Source organism: Argopecten irradians, chromosome 3 (genome assembly GCF_041381155.1).
Source record: "Argopecten irradians isolate NY chromosome 3, Ai_NY, whole genome shotgun sequence".
Classification (NCBI taxonomy): Eukaryota; Metazoa; Mollusca; class Bivalvia; order Pectinida; family Pectinidae; genus Argopecten; species Argopecten irradians.
In genome coordinates, this window is record NC_091136.1 from 15437376 (window position 1) to 15460773 (window position 23398).

Here is a 23398-nt window from a genome sequence, read left to right on the forward strand (position 1 = left end):
CCTATTGAAGATTGACGTATAAACCACGTACGTCACGTTGTAACTCCGGTTTGGATGTCTTATTGTCTTCTTTAACGATATTAGACCTGGATGCAGCCTTTTGATCTAATACATCCGCCGTGTCCGTCCTCTATTCGATAAACGTCTACATGACGTGCTTGTTTCGAGATCTATAAAGCTAGCGCGAAATTGAACGTGAACCTTTGTGACGTCATAATAACGTAACTCACTGTTACGCGCGATTCCTTGGAGGTTTTCTACAAAACTAGACAACAACAGCGAGGTGTTCCTAAAGCCGTGCAATATAACATCTCGAACCGTGCAATATAACGTTTCCATGGGAGCGTGCAATATAACTTCGAACCGTGCAATATAACAAGGTTTTATTGAACGGTCGGTGTAATAGTTGAAAATATCATATTACGTCATATATAGATTGGTGTAAACAAAGTATGTAATAAACAACAATAATATATAGATATAAATATATGATATTCAGATATTTTAATTACTCACACTGTTTATACTCCATTGCGACAGCCATTACAGTACTGCCGAGATTCCGCATTTCGTTCATTTTTAGAGTATTCTTGATAACTTAATTTGTCTGAATTTTTTTAACTTAGTTTTTGACATACAAATCATTTAGTTTATAGTTAATGTTTATCGTATTCTTAAACAAAACTTTGAGTATTTTAGGATTATTGAAGCCGTGCGCAATATGTCCTGGTACAGTATTATCATTTACAGTACGATCTGTATTCATAAATCTAAATGTAGCCTACTAAATGTGTATTGAAATTATTTAAAAGTTGTATCACTCCAATTTGAGACTTCATATAATGGCACAAGGAATAAAAGCGACTGAAAATTAAAAAAAAATAAATACAGTATGAACTGAACGATTTCACCATTTTATTTTTCGAGGTATGCAGCCGTACGTGACTGTACGTGTGACACGTACAGTGGTTTACTATTCGTAATTTTGTTACCATACAAGAGCATTCCTTTAAAATAACATTTACATGGTTAAGAACGAAATATGTATCTTTAAGTACTTTGAGATATGTTTTGCTAATTATTAATATGATTAATTTCGCCAAACTATGGGTTTTGGTTTGCGTGAAGTCATGCACGAGCGGGCCATAGTCTGGCCAAGTGGTTCACATTTCGTTATATTATAATATTTTATTATTCATGTTTATTGAAGATCATATTTATTAAACATGATAGATGTAGACATCTACATACGCAATGTTCATAAAATATACTTGTACAAATTGAACGAAAAGCAGGGGTTGGACGATTGAGAGATGAAAATATTTCTGTATCATGTGCTGTATGCTAGCCTATCCCTTTGGAAGCTAATGCTACATCGGGCAAGAACTTCACGTGATCGTGAAGTTCTTGCCCGATGATGTTTGCTCCATGATACTTGCGCCAGTTTATGAATTTGTAATCCTAACGCCTATGATACACATATACACATTACTTACAAATGAATCCACATATTTTGACGAACTTAAAACAGGTCGAAAGGGTGATTTTTCTTTTAAAAATATAATTAACGTGTTGGCTCTCATTGTCAGCTTGACATCATGAATAGTTTAATACGCTTATGAGTATTTATATGTTTGTCACTTCACACCACCCGTAATCTGTCAACTGTCTGCCCTTCCCTATAAGCCATGGGCTAGGAGGGTCCCACATGCACCCCAAGCCTCCGAACCATTAACTTTCTGAACTCTTATGACCCGCTGATCACAAATCAAAATGCATAAGTTGGGATGAATATCCGGTTATGCTGTCATCAAGATGGCCGCCATCTCGAATTTCCCTCAAAAGTGAAATAGCTTTTGACAATTGTTACATGAACGAATAACAGAAATGAGAAACCTTCAGCTAAATTCAAAACACAATTTAATTATATATACAATATTATACAGAGATGGTTTACAATGTCTAAAGTAATTGGTGGTGGTACAAGAGTAGTACGATGATTTAAAGTGTTATTTATCTGTATGCGAATGTCCTGGTATAATCCTTGATCCTTCCAGGTTTCAAATTAACAATAATCACAAATCCACAAGGAAATTGAATGTCCACCGATGATTTGTAAAGTTCCAGGCAATATGAATAAATCCACACAAAGTGTTGTAATAATCCACAGATAAAGTCACAATCCTCTCCCAATAGAATCTTATATGGCGCTGTATAATTCTTGATATGTCTTATTACAGGTCTCATTACAGTTCTGATTAGCCTTGGGCAGCTGGAGTATATATAGCTTAACCCTAATTCAAGAATATTGGAGAACCTTCTACTTCTAGAAATATTTAACTAAAAACAGTAAACAAGTAAACACACAGAACTTTCTGGAAATAGATCATTCTAGATCTCTACTTATAATCAATATGTTTACAAACATATTTGTTTATACGATGATAATATTCTAGAAAGTTCTATAACCTAAATTAATTATGTGAACTTTATAGGATGTATTGATAATATAGCTATAGGAGTTATCTCCCCTATCTAATAACTACATGTATTTAGTGTCATACATAACACAGTTTTCAACCGAATTGGACAATTTGGTATCGAAATGACCACAATAGAGCAATAATTATATATCAGGACTGAATAATCCAAATTATGTTGTGATTTGAACGCTGGAAATGAAAAAAAAATTAAGCTTAAAATGGTAATTTTTCAGCAAATTTGTCATATTCAGCTTAACGCAGCAAAAATGGTTCCAAAGTGTGAACTATTATTCCTAATTAGTTATTGAAAAAAAAAAAACGCAATAAAATGATAGATATGCAAAAGAGAATTATTGATGTCATTAAATCATTAATTTTGTTAGAGCAATTACTTACAGAGAATTCAATTACTATTTCGAGTATAACTGAACTACCACTCCTAGATATAAATATTTCACTATAATAATATCAGACGAATTTAATATAATGAGACTAAAAATTACAGGTACAGGTATCTATTACAGGTGCCCAATGGCACCGCCCATTACCTGTATGGGGGTTTTACTGATCACACCTGACTAGACGTAGTGCTCTACCTGTAGTTTTAATGTAGTGCACTGCACTAGGGTGTAAAGATTGGCTTGCATTCAACTGTAGTTTAATTAAGTATTAAAGTATCTGCCTGTGACGTCTATGGTCTATATAGATGCCAGAGCTTTGTAGACAACTTCGTAATGCGCTCTATTAAAATATCAACTCATTTTAGGGTTTCTACATTATCATTGTTTAAGCTAGACCAGGAAAACCGCAAGATGGAACAGCCATTTTGACGGTGATCAGTTTACGTCACAAAATCACAATGGTCACGTTTTGGGTGTCAGTTATACCGCCATATACTTAACTTTGCCTTTCTTAGTTTATATAGTAGAAGTGACAAGTAAATGTAAATAGAATCTAATACTTTGTATTATAAATGTATACCCTTTTTCTGTTTTCTCACCATGGCATAATGTCATAAACTTCATGATTTATTGAAATGTATCATAACTTGTGTTTTATTACATTTGCGGTGTTCTCACAATCATTTTACGCCATTGCAATATGATATCAAACGTATCAACGATTTATCCCATCAATCTAGACATACAAAGCCTACCCAAACAGCTGCGTAAGGAAACACTCACACCAAAGTCTGAGGCGAAGGTATCAAGTCGTATAAAACAGTATACCCTACACCTGCAGAGGTCCTAAATAATGAGCAAAAACGAATGCATGAGAAAGGAAAAAAGTCACCGACTTAGAATTCAAGCAATATATTAGTCACTTCTACAGACGTGCAGAAATACAGACACGAATACAGTTATATATGTATATGTATCAGATAAAATACTAAACTACTAATATCTAACCAATCATGCACTGATTTATATCTTTATGTATGCATGCACATTATATGTAGGATATGACGTTAATAACCCAATATTTGGACATGGTCAGATATACTTTTTTATGACACATACAGAGAAAACAAAGTTAATAGTAATAAAGACAAAAATAAATAAAAAGAGCAAATATATAGATAAATCTATATTAAGCTTATGGATCTACACTTGATATCTTATAATGTCCAATGTCCGAGATATAAGCAAAAAGAAATAGATTTTACCAATGGATAAACAAGAGGCCGATGGGCCTTAACGGTCACCTGAGTTCGGATAAAGAATAAAGCAGATAAACACTATATATTGGCTCATCACACCCTTGAAGTCAGTCAGTGATTTTATAAATTTGACTTTTTAATCTATGAAGATTATTTGGTTCCATCAAATTTGTAAATTAAGAAGAAGATTTTTTTTTAATTTTAGCCATTTTGACCCCTTTTGGCCCCGCCCCTCTGGCCCCTGGGGGTCGGCCAGGACCAATATGGATATGATGTTTAAATGCTATCTTAGGCTAATAAGTCTAACCCAGTTTGACTAATTTCCTATGAAAACTAAGCAAATAATGTTCATAAATGTTTTTCCTATAAAAACTATAATAGATTTGACCTCTTCCCCAGGGTAAAATCTGAGAGCTGTTATGTTGACTCCTTATCAATCCGTAATCAGTCTTACAGTCTTGCAGCGATTGCAAGTACCTGGGATTTTTAATCTTTCAAATAGACCTGAAATAAAGAAAAATAGGGTCAAAATGTTAAAAAATCAAACTATGTACAAAGAAATAAAAATTTCACATTTATGTATTTGTATGTGGAATACAAATATGATATTTGATGGTTGAGGTCCACCTATTAATTATACACAGCTTTACTTTTACAGCCAGGGTCATGCATTGACCTGCCAAATGTTTCGAGTTGGAGGAAAAGAAATAACATCAGGAAACATGGTTCTTGGATTAAACCCATTTGGTGCATGAATAAGAACATTTCTTTCTAAAACCTGTTATAGTGTACTGACTGCATATGAAGGATCTGACAACATCGTATTATATGATGTTCTCATATCCTCTATTGAACGGAGTGGATATAAGGATATGTATTTTAACAATAATATTAACTAGATTGACATTTTATGAACTGTAGAGCGAGTTTTTAGATGTCTGGTCTGACTAAATTTTGTCATCATGCTTCCTTAAAGCTAAGCGCTTTGCAGAATAATTGATATTATATGCTTTTGTGAGTCTCGGGGACAGAACACAGAACCTATATCACAGGGAGACGACTACAGATGAAGAACATACTTTCTTACAATAAATTCAAAATGTAAATGACACCACACGTCCAATGTGCTATCGAAACAACAAGGTATTACAAATCCAACATTGATACTCTGATTGATTTTCAAGAATCGTAATAATTGAATGCAATAAACTAAAAATTACGTTGGTGAAATGAATGGCAAAATAGTGCATAATGATTATAAGCATAATGCAATTATATTCTAATGCATTTATGAATAATACAATTCAACATTAGAAATACGTAATAGATGTATCTAATCACTGTTCCTCTATCCGACTTCCAGATGTTGTCTCCATTTTCTCTGCAGAAGCATGTTCTATCGATCTCGCTCTAGACCACATCGATGAACATTGAGAAGGCAATTATCTGTTCCGACTCTCTTTCGGTTCTACTCTTCAGGCTTTGAAATCAAGAAACCCTAGAGACACTCTAATCAAAATATCTTAATCTCCTAAAGCTCAAATTACTTATCTCTGGATTCCCAGTTATGTTGGTATAAAAGGGAATATTTACATTTCCATGTCACTTCTACTATATAAATTAACCAAGGCAAAGTGAAGGATATAACGGTATAACTGACATCCAAAACGTGACCATTATGACGTCACTAAAGTTGACATGGTGACGTCAACTGATCACCGTCAAATGGCTGTTCCATCCTGTGGATTAAATCGTCGTTGATAAACGCTTTTCTTGGTCTAGCTTAGACAATGTGAATGCAGAGAGCCTAAAATGAGCTGACAATGTAAATATAAGCATTAAACTATCTTCCTATGGCATCTATGGTCTATATAGATGCCAGAGCTTTGCAGACAATCTTCTCATAATGCGCTAGTACGCATTATGAAGATATAGACCATAGATGCCATAAGGAGATAGTTTAATGCTTAAAGGGAACGGTCGATATAGCAGATAATACTGCTCTTCACCTATAAAAACAGATTTGAAACTACCATACACTGACATCAAATCTAAAATAAAAACACTATTGGCAACGAAGATGGTCTACCGAAACAAACAATAAACTGTTTAAAATACAACCTACACTTAATCTTAAACTATCCAGTCGGAGAGACCGACGAGAGGAAGTTGTTCTTTCTCGGCTCCGAACTGGACACACATATTTTATACATTGCTATCTATTGAGAGGAGAGGATCTCCTCACAGTGGAGCATACTTGCATATTTAAACACATGAAAGAGAAGTATTATGATGTCTCTGACATGTACATTTGTTACATTATTTTCAAGTAAAAAAAATCAGAAAGTATTGAAAAGTGTTTTTAATGAAATACCTTACATTGTGTTCTGCAAAAGAACTGTTTATCATAATGATAATAGTACACAGTGATAGGTCCTTCATAGGATAAATATTCAAGGGGAGATAACTTAGGGATCTCAAACTAGTGTAGCAAATCTTCTAAGTCAACATCTTGAGTCTTGATATTACTTTGTATTAATTTTCATAAATATGTTTAGTTTCATTTAAGATTTCTTTACGGTCAGTGATTATTGTGCCATTGCCTTTTTGTGTCGCCTGCAACGCAAGGATGACTCTTAGGTATCACTATGTCGGCATCGGCGTCCAGAAAACACTTTCCGTGCGATAACTTAAGTATTTACTTACTGACCATTTCATCCAAATTTGGCAAATTGCTTTATATCATTGAGATCTTAGATGAGTTCGATAATTGTCAAAACCCGTCAACATTAAGTAAGAGTAACGGGACTTTAAAATCGTCAAAACAGATAAATCCATAGTTTCCGTTCGATAACTTAAATATTTATTGTCTAATTTCAACCAAATATTATGAATTGTTTTATATGAATGAGATCTCGGATGAGTTCAATAATGGTCAAAATTCGTCAATACTTGCATGAAAAGCGGGACTTTAAAATCGTCAAAACAGATAAATCCATGGTTTCCGCTCGATAACTTAAAGTTATTGTCCGATTTTAACAAAATCCGGTATATTGTTTTATAGCAATGAGATCTTAGATGGGTTTGATACTGGTCAAAATCCATCAATATTTGCGTGAGTTACGGGACTTAAAAATCGTCAAAACAGACAAAAACTTTAGAATTTATTGTCTGATTTTAACGAAATTTGGTGTATTGATTTGTATCAACAAGATCTGAAATGGGTTCGATATTGGTCAAAGGCCATCAATAATTACAAGAGTTACGGGCCTTAATAACTTCACCTAATTATTTTTAACTGTAAATAACTATTTTTGTGATGCTGTGTATGCGACTTCCGTGGAATTCTTGTCTATCCGAGGCGACGTATCCTTTTCCGTGGAATTCTTGTTACCACAGGAGACCGATGCTCCGTCAACATTACCTTGCACAACTATACAAAAATTGCCTTTATAGAATAATAGCCTATACATGTATATGTATAGGCTGAAACATAACTGCAGGATTGTAATAATTGTATGCAATAAACTTATCATCATTATGATGAAATGGATTGTAAAATAGTTCATGATGACCTTATGCAGAATACAATGATTATACTAATGCATTTATGGATAATGCAATTCAACATTAGAAAAATGCATAACAGATGTCAACATCACATCAGTTGTTAATAACATTTAATACAATGTGTTCTGCAAAAGGAATGTTTGTCATCATCATATAAGAACACCATGTTTTATTTTTCAATACTAAATGTAATTGGTTGGTTACGCTGAAAATAATGCCATGTAATTTGTAAAGCGTTTTGTCTGAGCAAGTAAATGCATGGTAAATAAAACCGAAACATGAGTAAAAATTACCCAAGGTAAAATACACATTAACGCATAACATATTCCGTCACCAAAAATACGCAGCTAAGCATTAGAAAGTATTCGTATTATATTGGTAGCATTATTTGATGCGGATTCAAGATTGTACAAATAGTTTGCCTGTCTCTTCTGGGTTCTGAAGGCCAGGACTAAAATAGTTGGGCTATTTCCATATAAATTATTTCCTCCCACAAATCGCTTGGATAGCACTGATATTGCATGGGTGGCATAATTACACAAATATCATAGTGCTATATCACTGAAGCATGCTGCCGAAGACACCAAGCTGAACACCCCACCCGGTCACATTATACTGACAACGGGCGAACCAGTCGTCCCACTACATTAATGCTGAGCGCTAAGCAGGAACATAAACTATACCACGTTTATAGACTTTGGTGCGTCTCGGCCATGGGACCGGTACGGCCTACTGACATGGGAAAATTGTCATAGAGAGACGACTAGAGATTAAGGAAAATCTTTTCTAACTTAGAGTAATTTTAAAATGCAAATTCACCATTAAATTTTAATTTGCTGTCAGTAATAACAGGTAATAACAGCGAACAGGTAAGAAATAGAATGTATTAGATACTTTAGAAAAGCAGAAATCCAATATTGTAATAATTGTATGCAATAATTATAATGGTGAAATTATTGTTATATAGTGGATAATGATTTTATGTAAAATTCAATTAATTATCCAAATGTAGGTATGAATAACATAATACAACATTACAAATATATAACAGATGTCTAAAATACATCAGTCGTTAATGAAATATTATACATTGTGTTCTTGAAAAGAAATGTTTGTCATCACGATAATAGAACATTTGATTTTATTATTTAATACCAATTATAATTGGTTGGTTGTGCTGAAAACGCTATTTCGTCCCAGTATATATATCCAGTTAGCTTTTTTGTGTTTTTTTTGGGCGAGATGACTAAACGAAAATGATTCTGGCAGATTTTTCAAACAGTTTCATCATAAGTCAAGATTCTGATAGCAACAATTTTATTGGCCATTTCCAAAGGTCACCTGGTTGTGACCCCTAATGGGATGTTGTCAGATCCTCTCATCAAACATTGTAATAGTGATTGATAATAATGGTATGTGGGTTACGCCAAAGGCAGCCAACGACATTGTAGCGGAGGTGTAGCTCATGCATAATGCAAGAGAAAACATAATTAAAATACCATGATGATTTTTGCCAGACGCACCAACGTCATTTAAAGTGGTAGTTTCTACTGCTTAGCACTCATAATATCGGGAGTGTGACGACTGCTTCGCCTGTTGTCAGTGTAATGTGATCGTGTGAGGTGTGTTGCATGGTGTCTCATGCGGCATGCTTCAGTGATAAAGCACAATAAAAAGGCCAATAGTTCCACTAAACAGGAAAACACAAAACGAACTTACTGCAGTCTCCCAAAACACACCTCACTTCACACACGCTACACACCGCCTACATGGGAGGACATCAATACATGACCCTGGCCTTTTAATAGGACGTTAATTAATCAAACAATCAAACATGTCGAGTTGACAGACTGACAGACCTACCGGATTGACAACCTTATTTCAAGGGGTATAATAACGCCATTTAATTTTAACTTGCTGTTGAAGCGACCAGGTAATGTAAATAATATCTAAATACAACTCTCAAAATTTTGTAAAATTGTCTTCTTCTAACACACTGAATATCAAGGATTCTCAAAAGAGGGTAGATATACCATACAATTAGACAAGAAAAGGTAAAAAGTCAGGATAACATTCAATTTGGGGAATATATGGAACTCAAGCAAATTCAGGAGGGATACTAAGTTCAGACTCGCTTTTACGAACTGTATTTGTGTATGCACAAAACAGACGAGAAGGTATACATACATCATTATATTTAAGAAAAGCATTAAAAATCTTGGAATTTATTAGAATAAATATTTTATGAACAATATACTCTGTTGACAAGGACATTGGGGAGTGAGGCTGAAGCTGGTTCCTAATTCCGAGCTCCGTTTAAGGATTTTTTTTTTTTAAATAAAAATTAAAAATTTCAGTTTATGTAATTTGAACATATTACAAATGCTCTCTGTTGTGTTTTGTCATGGATAATGTGTGATGCAGCTAGTTTAATTACGTTTTCAAATAACATCTACTTACGTTTATGTAACCAGTTCCGAGTTCCGTTTAAGGACATTTACTGTCATTTTAGATAAATTCATTCTATATGCCTAAGACATATGAGAAATGTTGCCTGCTGTCTTTTCTCATAGGTTACTAGTGATGAATCAACTTTAATTTAGTTTTCGATCAATTCCTATTTCCGATTTCCGTTTAAGTATAACGGAACTCTGAACTGGTTCCGAGTTTTTTTTTCCGAGTTCCGTTTTTCTTAAACGAAATAGGAAATGGGAGTAGATCGAAAACTAAATTAAAGTGGATTTACCAATATTAATCCATTAAAAAAGCCAACAGGCAACATTTCTAATATGTCCAAAGCACATTGACAACTTTTATCTAAAATGATAGAGAATTTCCTTAAACGGAACTCGGAACTGGTTCCGAGTTCCGTTTTCCTTAAACGGAAGTAGGAAAGGGGAGCTGATCGAAAACTAAATTAAAGTGGATTTACCAATATTAATCCATCAAAAAAGCCAACAGGCAACATTTCTAATATGTCCAAAGCACATTGGCTGTTTTCATCTAAAATGATAGAGAATTTCCTGAAACGGATGGTTTCGAGTTCCGTTTTACATATACGGAAATAGATGTTATTAGAAAACGTATTTAAACTAGCTCTATCACAAATTATCCATGATAAAACACAACAGAGAACATTTGTGATATGTTCCAATTACATACACTGAATTTTTTAAATTTTATTTTAAATAACAAAATCCTTAAACGGACCTCGGAACTGGTTCTGAGTTCCGTTTAGCTTAAACGGAACTCGGAACTCGGAACCAACTTCAGTCTCCTTCTTGGACGTAAAAGCAGAAAACGTGTCGCATCAGCAAAGAATTCTTTATTTGCTGAAAGTTAACAGTCAATTCAGTCAAGTGCTTCGCAAAGAACACGCAAAAGTTTATTAAAACCAAAACAATGAACACCATAAATAGACTTACACCAAGCCTTATTCATTACCGGTATCATACAACTATGAACTAGTGCCTGCAAAACATACCTTCTGCCATGGAAAAAACCCAATTTAATTCTAGGTACATCTAATCTCCCCTCTTACCATATTTGCACATATATAGGCCATAGCAATGTCAGGAAGGATCCTAAGAACACGGAACTGACCGCCTGTGTATAACATACATTTAATGACACATCAGCACTCCTTGTATCTATATACATGTATCATATTATATAGATATTCCATCTATAAATATGTTGCTGTCCCCTGGATAATCATATAACATAAGATTTTTCCATGGTGAACAAGAACTCCCCAGTGGTAATTAACACCAGTGAAGTGCATAGGTCGTCCCACCAGGTGCCTCAGGAATGAACTAATTTTAGTTTTAAACCAAAAGTCTTATCTCCCCACGCGTACGGTAAACATGGATGAGACCTGACAGAGCCTAGCATGTCCCACCCGGTTTTCCTCGGGAGTGAACTAAAATTCCTGCGCCCCCACCACCACCCCCCACCCCCACCCCCATGGTAAATCATGGATGAGACCTAACCTAGAACTAGATTGAAGTCAGATTTGATTGCATGCGAGTCCGAATCCCTAGGATCCTGCCACAAGAGACGATCTATACCGACTCTCCCAATGCAATCAAGGCCTCCTATTTCACGGACCCCCTCCCCTTTTCTAGGAATCCTAACTTACTATGTTAGCTTCAACCGAACCCTCAAACCTTTTAGTTGTATTGTCTGAAGTTATTATCGCAGCAAATATGTTATTCTGAAAGTATTTTTTAAATTGGGTAGTGATTTCTTTAAAATTTCAGGGTCCTGTGTCACTTGCTAAGGGCAAACCCAGTCAGTACTTAATACTGTTAGTGATGCTAGTTATTAGTTACAATATTATAGGTACAAATATATATGTATGCAATCTAAACTCTTGTATCCAAATATTAAAATATTAGTACAGTTTCCTTAAGGGGCTGAACACATTAGCAAAACAAATGCAATGTTTATGTTTCCAGCTGTGCTATCTACAGAATCGACACATCTTTAAAGGGACAATTCAGTCTAAGAGTACATTAAAATTTGCACAAATTTCGGAAACAAATCGGTTCTAATAGAAATTAGATTAGTTGGTTTTACTGTGATATGTCAGAAAAGCTCGCTGTAGTGAAATGAATCTGAAATGTTCAAACTCGCTTACTGTCCGCCATTACACGTTGTGGTCGGACATCTTGTATGTCGAACCCTGACCCTTGCTAGTGTAGTAAAGCAATTTTTGGCTAGAACTACTCAAATCCCTCTTATAGTAGGGTGTTTACCTTATTAGATGCATGTGCTTGTTTAAAAATAATTTCGTCAACTCCTCATTGGTGATGTATTGCATTTGCTTAACGTGTGTGACTTTGGCTCGTGGTAGGGGTACAGCGTTCATGTTGTACCTGCTTAATCGTATTGATCAACGATTTTAAATTTCAACGGTGTCAATCAAAATACTTAACAATGTCGTGAAATTTTTCAATATTTCTTGTTATATGTTTCATCAGGAATTTAGAACAATACATTTATGTCATATTTTGCTTCATGATTATGTAACAAATTAGCCTTATTGCATTGTCCCTTTAAAAGGTTTAATTTGATTATAGATATACATGTATATACCACAAATTCTAGACTTTTCTACAGTTTTGACAACTAACTTACAAAATGAACACCATGATATACCAGTGATCATTTAAGTTTTACATGCCTTTATTCTAACACTGCGACTGATCAGCACTATTTCTTTGTTGCACCTACATGCATGAATATGTGTTAAACAGACTCATAAAATGTAAGTAAAATGACAGCAAAATTGAATCACACAGAATATTACTTTACCTTATAATTTTAATTGACCTTTTAATAATTAGTTATCCAACTGAGAAATCATTTATTGAGATCAATGTACCTGTATAGCATTATTATTTATTATGGAAATACTTAACTTGCCATCTAAATATGATAATCACTTTAACATATGATTCTTATCACATGAGAGTAACTATGTCCTAGTAAGTGTTTAACACAACTGCCCTAATATTGAGAATAAATTAATGAAATCTCTAAGAACATAAAATTATATAATTATTAAAAAGGGTTGACTTATATGATTACTTCATTTGGAGTTGAAATGTCTGTTAATGGTGTCATGCATTAGCTTGTAAGAGAGTTGTAACAGGAACATAAATAGTTCCAGTCTTATAAACTGTGAGGCAAAAAAACTGATTTAATTTTAAACTATTAATTCTTTACCTGTAGAATAATGTTCCTTGAAACAGAAGATATCAAACTATGACTTCAATGACTACATATTTAATATTCATAATTACATATTATAGCTATACATATATATATACAATACAATTAATACAATTCCTTCGTTTTAACTATATATTAATAAGGTACTGCACATTTTAAAATAAATGTATATGATGTACACAATGTCTAGTTCCTGGCATCATTGCTAATAATTTGCCAGAATTTTTACTTGATTATCCCATATCGGAATTTATTTCGGTACTTTATTTAATTGTAGAATTGAGTAATTTTGCACCATTAGTGCATAGTAAACGGTGTTCCCTTTAGCGGAGATATAAATTAGTCAGTGATTTGGAGTATCACTTTTTATATTCGTATCATGATATTTTTTTGGACCTTCATTAAATCGTTTAAATTGTGTTTAATATTACTCGTTGATGGGAGTTGCTGCCCTTTGTTCATGTTTAAGTGTTGTGAACTTAAGCTAGCCTAGGTCTATTGTCATCCTCGATGACCCGGGCGTTTAAATGCTAACGCTGATAGGTAAATTTCCAATAAAGAGTTACCAAGGATGCAATGGCATGTTTGTATGTCGGATTGTGTCGATTTGTTCAATATGTCCTTATTTGAGTTTCAGTCATGCGTGGTAAGGGAAAGCGACCATCGAGGCTTTCTACCAGCCCCTATGCTAAGAACAGAAGTGGTTCCAGGACGTCCAGTGCAGCCAGTCAGAGCCAGAGTGCCCCCTGTACTTCAAGGGTAACAGCTCCAGCAGTAGCCAGTGGGGGTAACGGGGAACAGGGTCCTTTATCAGCGGATCAGCTGGAGGCGGTTGTCGAGCAGGTGTCAGCCAGGGTTGCCCCACAGCTAGTTTAAGCGATTCATCAGGCAATTGAGCCTGTTCACATTACGCCCCAACCTGAAGGTAATAGTACAATTCCGAATTCTTTACAATCTTCTGCGTTAGATGTAAACCATTTTAACCCAATGCTACATCAGGTTCAAAGCGTTTGTGACGATTTGGGTGTTTCAGTTTCATGCACTCTAAGGCAAAAGATAATCAATAAGGAATTTGTTGACCTTGGGCAGCTTTTGTCAAAACCTGCCCAAATCGTTGAAGATAAACATTTTTCTGTTGTTAACGGGCAGTAGGTAATGAAAGAAAAACAAAAGACTATGAAAATCAATGACATTGATATGTGGACGGATGCTTTTACTATTTTCATTTCTGTGTATTCATCTGCCCATCCTGAGGATACTTCTGGGTTGTTGAAGTATATGCATACAGTTAGGTTAGGGGCCAGGAGAACTGGGGGTCTGTCATGGAAATCTTATAATGAACAGTTTCGCCTTAAAAAGGCTCGTCACAATTCGTTGACATGGAATCAGGTGGACCAGGAGTAGTGGCTTCTCTATATGTATGGAAATTCTGGAGTAGTTGTAAGTAATAAGTCTGGTCACAAACAAACAGATGTCGGTAAATCTAATGCAATTATCAAAAAGTGCTACGATTTTAATAATGGTTCATGCAATAGAAACCCATGTTTTTTCCGTCACCTGTGTTTAATTTGTGGGGGTGGTCACAAGAGGTTAAATTGTGTCAAAGCGCAGCAGTCTGACTCGAGTGTAATTCTGCTTTTAGGTCAGATGGTGTTCAACAACTTGGTAGTTACTCAGGCCTCAAATAACAGACACGCGGAAACTTCCAATCTAAGAGTTCTCGGCCAAACTCCAATTAATAATGTTCTTTTAGAAAAAATATCTTGAGTCGCATCCTAATAGGGAGTTAGTTAACACGGTTGTCTCAGGGTTTCGTTCAGGTTTTTCTTTACATTACAAAGGGCCACGTGGCCATATGTCTTGCAAGAATCTTAAATCTGTTTTTGGTAACGAGGAGGCGGCAGGTAGCAGGTCATTTTGATTATCTCCCTTTACCATCTTTAAGGGTCTCCCCTATATGTTTAGTTCTAAAGAAAGATGGGACTTGGCGACTTATTCACAATTTATCCTATCCTCTTGGGCAGGGCATTAACTTTTTTATCGATGAGAGCTTGTGCAAAGTTCATTATATGGGTTTTGAAAATATTATTGATATTGTTAATAAGCTAGGTCCTAAGACTTTGATGGGCAAGATGGACATTAAGTTAGCTTTCAGAGTTTTACCTATTGATCCTTCGGATTTTGAGTTATTGGGGTTTAAATTAGGTGAGCAGTATTTTGTTGACAAATGTTTACCAATGGATTGTGCAATATCTTGCTCCTTGTTTGAGAAGTTCTCCTCCATCATAGAATGGTTAGTCAGGGATAGAACTCAGGGTGTGCATGAAGCTGGGCTGGATCATTACTTAGGTGATTTTTTCTTTGCTGGTAGGGAAGATACTTCAGTTTGTGTCAATATTATGTACAACTTTGAACAATTGTGTAAAGAGTAAGGCGTGCCTATTGCAGAAGATAAGACAGTACTTCCAACACCAGTTTTAGTTTTCCTAGGTTTGGAAAGAGATTCAATTCTAATACAAATTCGCATTCCGCAAGAGAAGTTGAGTTCATTGAGAGAATTATTACTTGAGGTATATTCGAAGAGCAAAGTTACGCTTCGCAAACTTCAGTCGTTAACTGGGGTTTTGAATTTTTATGTTAGGGCAATCCCGTCAGCTCGTGCTTTTATTCGGCGTTTTTATGACGCTATGTCGGGTATTCGTAAGTGTCATCACTTTGTTAGGGTCTCCAGTGGTATGAAACAAGATATCCAAATGTGGTTACATTTTTTTAGATCAGTTCAATGGTTATTGTAGTTTTCCAGAGAGGTTCTGGATCAACAACTGTGAGTTACAGCTTTTCACTGACAGTGCTGGTGGCGATTGTTCCAAAGGTGGGGGTGCCTTCTTTCAAGGGATGTGGGCATTTTTCTCCTGGCCCAGTGAATGGACTAATTGTGAGGTTATTCGTGATATTATTTTCCTGGAGCTAATTCCAATTGTCATGGCTTTGTTTATTTGGGGTTCTGATTTGAGGAATAAAAAGATTTTTCTGCGTACAGATAACGAGGCTTTGGTTGCTATTCTAGGTAAGAAGACGTCTAGATCTAGTAGGGTTATGGAGTTAATTAGGTCATTCGTGCTCCGCTGTATGCTTCTCAACATTCAGTGTAAAGCGGTCCATATTGATGGTCTTGATAATGGTATTGCCGATGCTATCTCTCGACAGCAGTGGGTGCGTTTCCGTATGTTGGCGCCTCAAGCAGCGTTGGAACCTTCAGTGATCCCAGAGGCATTTGTTCAGTAAGTGTCCAGGCTGAAGTTAGCAGACTTTTGAATGCATCGGTGTCAGTGGCCACGAAGAGGATCTATGATACAGGACTTGGCCGTTCTGAAGACTTTTGCAGGTGTTTTAATGCTGGAAGTGACTGGCCGCCCACCCTGCGCAGTGTTGTAGAATTTGTAGCTTATTTGTCTACCCAAGAAATGGTGCCTTCAACAGTAAAATCCTATTGATCTGGCATTAGTTTTAAGTGTAAGCTTAATGGTTTTGCTGATGTTACCCAGTTTTTTATCGTTAATAAAATGATAAGTGGTTTGTCAAGACTAAATGATAGAGTTAATAGCCGTCTTCCCATCTCACCAGAGTTGTTAGTTAAGATAATACAGACATTACCATTGATTTGTAGTTCATCTTATGAGTCAGCATTATTTTCAGCTCTTTGTTCAGTGGCTTACTACGGCTTTCTACGTGTTGGTGAGTTGGTGGTGGTCAACAAGTCTGAGTTTGGTCATACTTTATTGGCTCATAATGTCTCAGTTTGTGATAGACAGGACATGGTGCAAATAAAGCTCCCTCATTCTAAAACCGATCAAATGGGAAAGGGTGTGTTTATCTCTTTGACTAGCAATGGGTCGCTTACATGTCCAGTGTATATATTGAAACAATATCTGTCTTTACGTAAGAAGCTCCCTGGTGTGTCTTTCTGCCATGTAAATAGTTCCCCTTTTACTAGATTTCAATTTTCTTCCGTTTTACGAAAGTCTTTGAATGCTGTGGGGGTAAGGTCAGAACGTTACATGTCTCACTCGTTTAGAGTAGGTGCGGCAACTTTTGCCGCCATGCAAGGTTTCTCTGAGTAGAAAATTAAAGAATTGGGTCGCTGGGAATCTAGGCCATTTAAGAATTATATTCGAATTCCTACTAACGAGCTTCTTTAAGTATGATTTTTCCACGTATGGCTTACCTTAAGCTTAAGTTGCAGATGCCAGATCTACCATATGGATAGTTGGGTCTTCCATCATCAGGCGAGCGGTGAGTTAAGGCATATGATGATCAAGGTTATTGACAAAATACAGGATATGTTCCATAACACTAGACGGTGTGGTCAGCCATTTTAAATCGCATTAATTGGCGGGGTGAGCAAAGTCATTCTACAGTTAAACAGATTCCGGTGAGAATCAATAGCCAGATTGGGTCTTACATTGTTAGGCAGTAATCTGTTTTTGTATCGTTTGCAGCAAGCATTGCAGGCATTTGTAACTAGCGCAGAGAGAGTTTCTCCCCTTTTGGCGAATTCGGCTCTTGGGCTTGGTTGCTTTAGTTTTAAGCAAATACGATGGTTAATTGTTTGGTGCACGTTTAGTTCAGTTTATGCTTGCAGTCAGGACAGTAATAAATAACAAATATTCATTTTTTTAACAAAATTTATTGATTGATTTTGTTTTGTTATGCTGCATTAATTTGTGTATTTTTGAGGAAGAGTTTGATATTACTGGTTTTATTTGTGGTCGCCCTAATACGCCCAAATTTTGGTTGGGTCGGTGTCCTCTTTTATGCGATTTGCATAATTTTTGTGCGTACATTTGTTTGGTTATACGCTTCCAGCAGAGCAATTGGCTCATTTTGACATCTGCTCTTCCTCATATTTGTTATTTTGGCACTTATTTGTATGGTGCATCTTGTTATTTTAGCATTTCATATTGAGCCATTTTTATATGGCTTTGCCCTTGCAGCAAATTTATTTATATTTTGGCCATTTTTACTTGGAATTGTCCTGATTGTAAAACATTTCTGTTGGCAGTGACAACCTCTAATGTTGTCATTTGGCGGTGTTTCACTTGGAGCAACAGAAAATGCCGATATATAATTTCTAAGTCTATCATATACAACAGCTTCTATTTGATGGAATTTCCTGTTCCCAGTTTCCATTTTAATATTAGCTGTTTTTAATTCTCATGTTGAAGCCTTGGCCAACTTCTGCCATTCTTAGTAGGTTAAAAGTATTCAGATATAGTTTAATATTCCATTTAAGGCTAAGTATTCAAATGTAGGTTTTGTTATTGATTGAATATTGATTGAATATTTTCAATTAAAATTTAGTCTTGGTAAATATCAATTTTGTGTTTGTCTTCTATTTGATAATAAGAACTAATGGTCTCTCAATTAGTTCAATTTATCGGATGAAGACATTAGAGTTATGCCCCCTGTCCTTCTATAGCTGTGGAACTCTCCAGTTAGGAGGTGGATAAAATCCTTTCTAATCTATTTTACGTACAGGGAAGGTGCACAATATTTGATCCCATAGATTGTTTGGAGAAAAACCCACCCTTCCCACCCGTTTATCTAGTGCTAGCGTGCTGATTATTATCTTGCATTTCTGCTGTCGGTTTTTTAATTTGCATTTTCAGCTCATCACTTCCTGTGTTAAGATTCGTCGTCGAGGCTTCAGCATGTCCCAGAGTACAGTGATAATTATTCCAGGGCATCAGCGATTGGTTTGTGACAGATTGTGGTAGCAATGATTATCTGAACTTTGTCGTGGAATTAATTGTTCCGTGTAAATTCCATTTGGCGGTGTTTCACTTGGAGCAATTTCTAAGTCTATCATATACAACAGCTTCTATTTGATGGAATTTTCTGTTCCCAGTTTCCATTTTAATATTAGCTGTTTTTAATTCTCATGTTGAAGCCTTGAAATAACAGTTTGAGAACGAAAATTAACAGAATAGGGCTACCAGTGTATATGGTAGCGTTGAAATTTTCAATGAAACTCTTTTATTACATTGTTATGCCATATTCATGTACATTTATCTTATATTAGTTTTTGCCGTTACGTTTAAGATTTTATTTTAATTGAAACATTTAGAATACCAAAAAACCCAATAAAACATCAGTATTTATACCATCATCACGCATCGAAACTAGTCATGTAATTAGCTTTTCCCCACAAAATAATTGTATTTAAAAAAATAACAAATATTTAAATGATATGGTAACGAAATACACATATGTTGCAAATAAGTTCTATATAAGTAAATTCACATTCACACGCTATCATCCCATTGTTACTGAAACAAAATAATAGAAAAAAACAGATTATGCAAAATGTAACTAAAACTATACTCACGATTGGTTAAACGGAAGCATTGGATCACACAGTTCTCTCTTCTCTTACATAAAAATGAAACTTTTGACGTTAAAGTGCATTATTTATCTAAGACTTACATTCATTGCCCCGATACACTCACAAAAGTGTTTTTTTTTCAAAATTGCGTTTACGGAATTGGATAGACAATAAAAAAAATTGTGCTTTTGTATGGCTCTTTAATGTTAGTTTTAAAGAAAGACTTAATATTTTCAAAAACTTTAACAAACTTATAATAAGTCCAAAACAGAGAATATCTTATTGAATTGAGAATCAAAACATCTGCCTTCGCAAAAAGATCTATAAGAGTAACCAGATAATGATTGTTCCGTACAATAAGGACATAGGTCAGTAAAACACATATTATAACGAAAAATTTATCTCCTGTGAATGTGACATTGTTAACAACTTGTACATAAATGTAATTACTTAGGTAATGGCTGGAGCCTGATTAACATTGGATCAGTGAAATCACGTCGCACGAGTGCCTTGTAGATCTCAATAGTTGATGACGGAACAAACCGCGTGCATCACTTGTTTTTCATCAGAAGAAGGGTTGTATACCGTTATTCAAAAATTCTCTCTCAATATTTATCCACTTCTGTTACACTACATCTAATGATATCAAGTAAGACCATATCACTGAAGACTGTCATGTCGGAGATTCCTTCTTTAAGTTTCAAAACAGCACCTTTGTAAATTAACATGGTTAGCTGATTTATTTGACATAAAACGCAAATCCTCTTGCCTTGCGACCTAGGGTATAACCGCAGTGTGGTCGAGATAATACACTGTGGTTTCCGAGGGTGTTAAAAAACTTATTGTTTCGAAAAGTAAATTGCAGAGAAACAAAACACATTAAGTACATGTGACCACAACACATTGAAAGAATATAACGTTTCATATTTGATATTTTAAATCATCCTCAATATTCCAGTGGTTATTGTCTCTTTCGCCACATCTGCCCCTGGGCTATGCCATGGCAAACATGGAACTCTGCGACAACATACAGTGTGCTGCAATTAGTGTGATCCTTTATTATTAAGCATTGAATCCAATATTTCATTGAAGCTGGGTGTCGCCTTCAACGTAGGTCTCTGTAGGCCTATGATTGGGTTAGAAATTTTTCCTGAAATGCCTTCAGTTTTCCTTCCTATGATATATTCCAGGGGCGGATATCACGATAGTATACTACATTATTGGATTCTGGCTTTTCTCGAATAACCGTATATAATATGAAATATCTGGTCTGCATAGCTCCGTCTAGTGTTAATGTAACGGAAGTTTAATTATAATAAATTGTAGCGTTTGTTACGATGGAATACCAATGTCGTCGTATTCGGGACGAGGCTTCTAGTTTTATGAGTAGCAATGGTCGGAAAATAATTATCATCCAGGTCTTCGGCAGACTAGAGTCAGATTATTGAAACAGATCGATGGTAACACTATGCAAAGTTTTATTTATTAATCTATTTATTTATTTTCAAATATTTACATTTCTGTTTTCTTTTTGCAATATAACCTACCAACTGCGAAATCGTTTACACTTGGGTATATAAATGTCGCGCAAGAATACATACACAGAACACTGACTTCCGCAAGCAGTGTTAATGCGCATCAGATTTGGCCAGTATGGTTTCTGTATTTTCTGTCTAAAATTGTATTCCAGAAAAAGAAATATTTGAGAAATATTGCACCATAGGAATGAAAAAGACAGTGTTGTTGAACTATAGTTAGTGTATTTTCGGAACTTGGCAACATTCCCCGCCAAATTGGAGCCACATTCCGGGATTTCATCAAGTTTTATTTTATCGCAACGTTAACTTCTAAAGCAATCGTCGGTTGAAATATAAATATAAGAAATTAAAATATTTGTCCAAAAAATGCAGCGTAAACACCAGTAAACAAACCAAAAAATACCCCATTCCTTAAATCTTTACTTTAATATCGAGATGAGAAGTTTTGTCAGTTTCCCTAAACGGGTCCAAGATTTTATAAGGCTGACTCCTCATAAAAAAGTTTCTTTATTATTCACAAATTAATTTGTTCAGCTAACTGTTATGGCGATTGGCAAAATCAATGTCTCTATCTGCTCGTGGGGGCAATTTGTTGCTCAGTCAACTGAGCCTTAGTCTTTCGCATGATTTAATGTAAACATCATAATAAAAATCCTTTATGGGGTTACATGTGTAAAACACTTATTTTCAAATGTCATATTGTTTGTCAAAGTGCTAATATTCATGGGCAATCAAATCAGAGATAATGAAAATGTAATAAAATAAAAGGTACGTTTTATAATACAGAAAACATACGTTAATGATACTAGATTTTATGGAGATGATTACTTGCCGATCTCTATCAGCTAGTTGTTGATGACAACCTTTGATCTGAAACATTATTTTTTATGCAAATGTGATTATCATCTTCCGGATTACCCGGCGCAAATGATTATCTGAGCCCTAATAAAATAATGTTGTTCAGGGATTTTTTTTTTAAATAATTAGGATATCTCAACGTAGAGAAATATTTTGGTTGAATGTCAATGACCTTAATTTCAAAAGGGGCTATGGCAGCAAAGTCCATGACGCATGCGTTGTACATTTTCTGTATTGACGTATAATCTTATTAACCTTTCTCGGACCTATAAACATTCTGATTTCTAAAAGTAAGAAGAATTAATTTTTGTTTCTTTTGTTGTTGTTGTTGTTGTTGTTGTAATTTGCTAAAGAATGTATATCAAAAAGAAAGGTTTACAGAATGGCTGGGAGTTTACATTATGCAGTCAATATCCACCATTAATAGATTTGAAAGACAACGCAATCAAGTTTGTAAGATGAAGAGCATGCATAATGGAGACTTCTAGAAACGAAGATCTAAACTTTCTAGAAACCATGAAATTATGCAACCATGATGTTACGGGAAATGCAGAATAATATGACTATGTAAAAGCGTATATATTACCGACAAATGCTGTTCAATTTCCACGATGTTGAGTTTTCAAACAGAATATGTTTTAGATTATATTGTTCATGTGTTATAGTAATGATTTGCGATATTTTCAAATTACATAAAAAGCCATTGGCTTTTCTATATATTACGTCATTAAAATTTACTAGATTTTAGGGAAACAGGCATTATTTTAGCCCTATTCAAAATACGCAATTTTCACGCGGTGTCTTGTTTTATGAGGGTCTTTTGTCTACAATTTCTGTCTTGGAAATTCGAATTTTTTTATGAAACACAGTCTAGTTTTATGGTGAAGCATTCCACCATTCAATAAGTAATTCATATAAAACTATTTTTTGTTAGGCCAATTCTGTAAACAACGTTACATTTTCAATTATCTTTCCTGTATTTTCGTTGTCTTCCTATCTCTACTTTTCCCTCTACCAGAACATATTATTGTATTTTAAGATTGCTCGGTTTGATATTGTATCACCAAGTGTTGTAGATAAGGCATCAAACGGTCGATTAGTCATGGTAATAAAACATCTTTAATAGAAAATATTCGTGTAACTAGGCACAACCTCAGCCTTCTCT

General features: G+C 35.0%; 1 protein-coding gene across 2 annotated transcripts in view; it reads right to left on the reverse strand.

Annotated features, from left to right (window-relative positions):
• LOC138319934 (monocarboxylate transporter 6-like) overlaps positions 1-1752 on the reverse strand; it is a 28086-nt gene extending 26334 nt beyond the window's left edge. For both annotated transcript variants that reach the window (XR_011208047.1, XM_069263047.1), the window contains exon 1: positions 1393-1752. Coding sequence is in view for 1 of the 2 variants with exons in the window: in XM_069263047.1 (XP_069119148.1) it covers positions 1393-1430 (38 nt within the window). In the remaining variant the exon portion in view is untranslated. The remainder of the gene's footprint in view (positions 1-1392) is intronic.
• Between the last annotated feature and the right edge of the window lie 21646 nt (positions 1753-23398).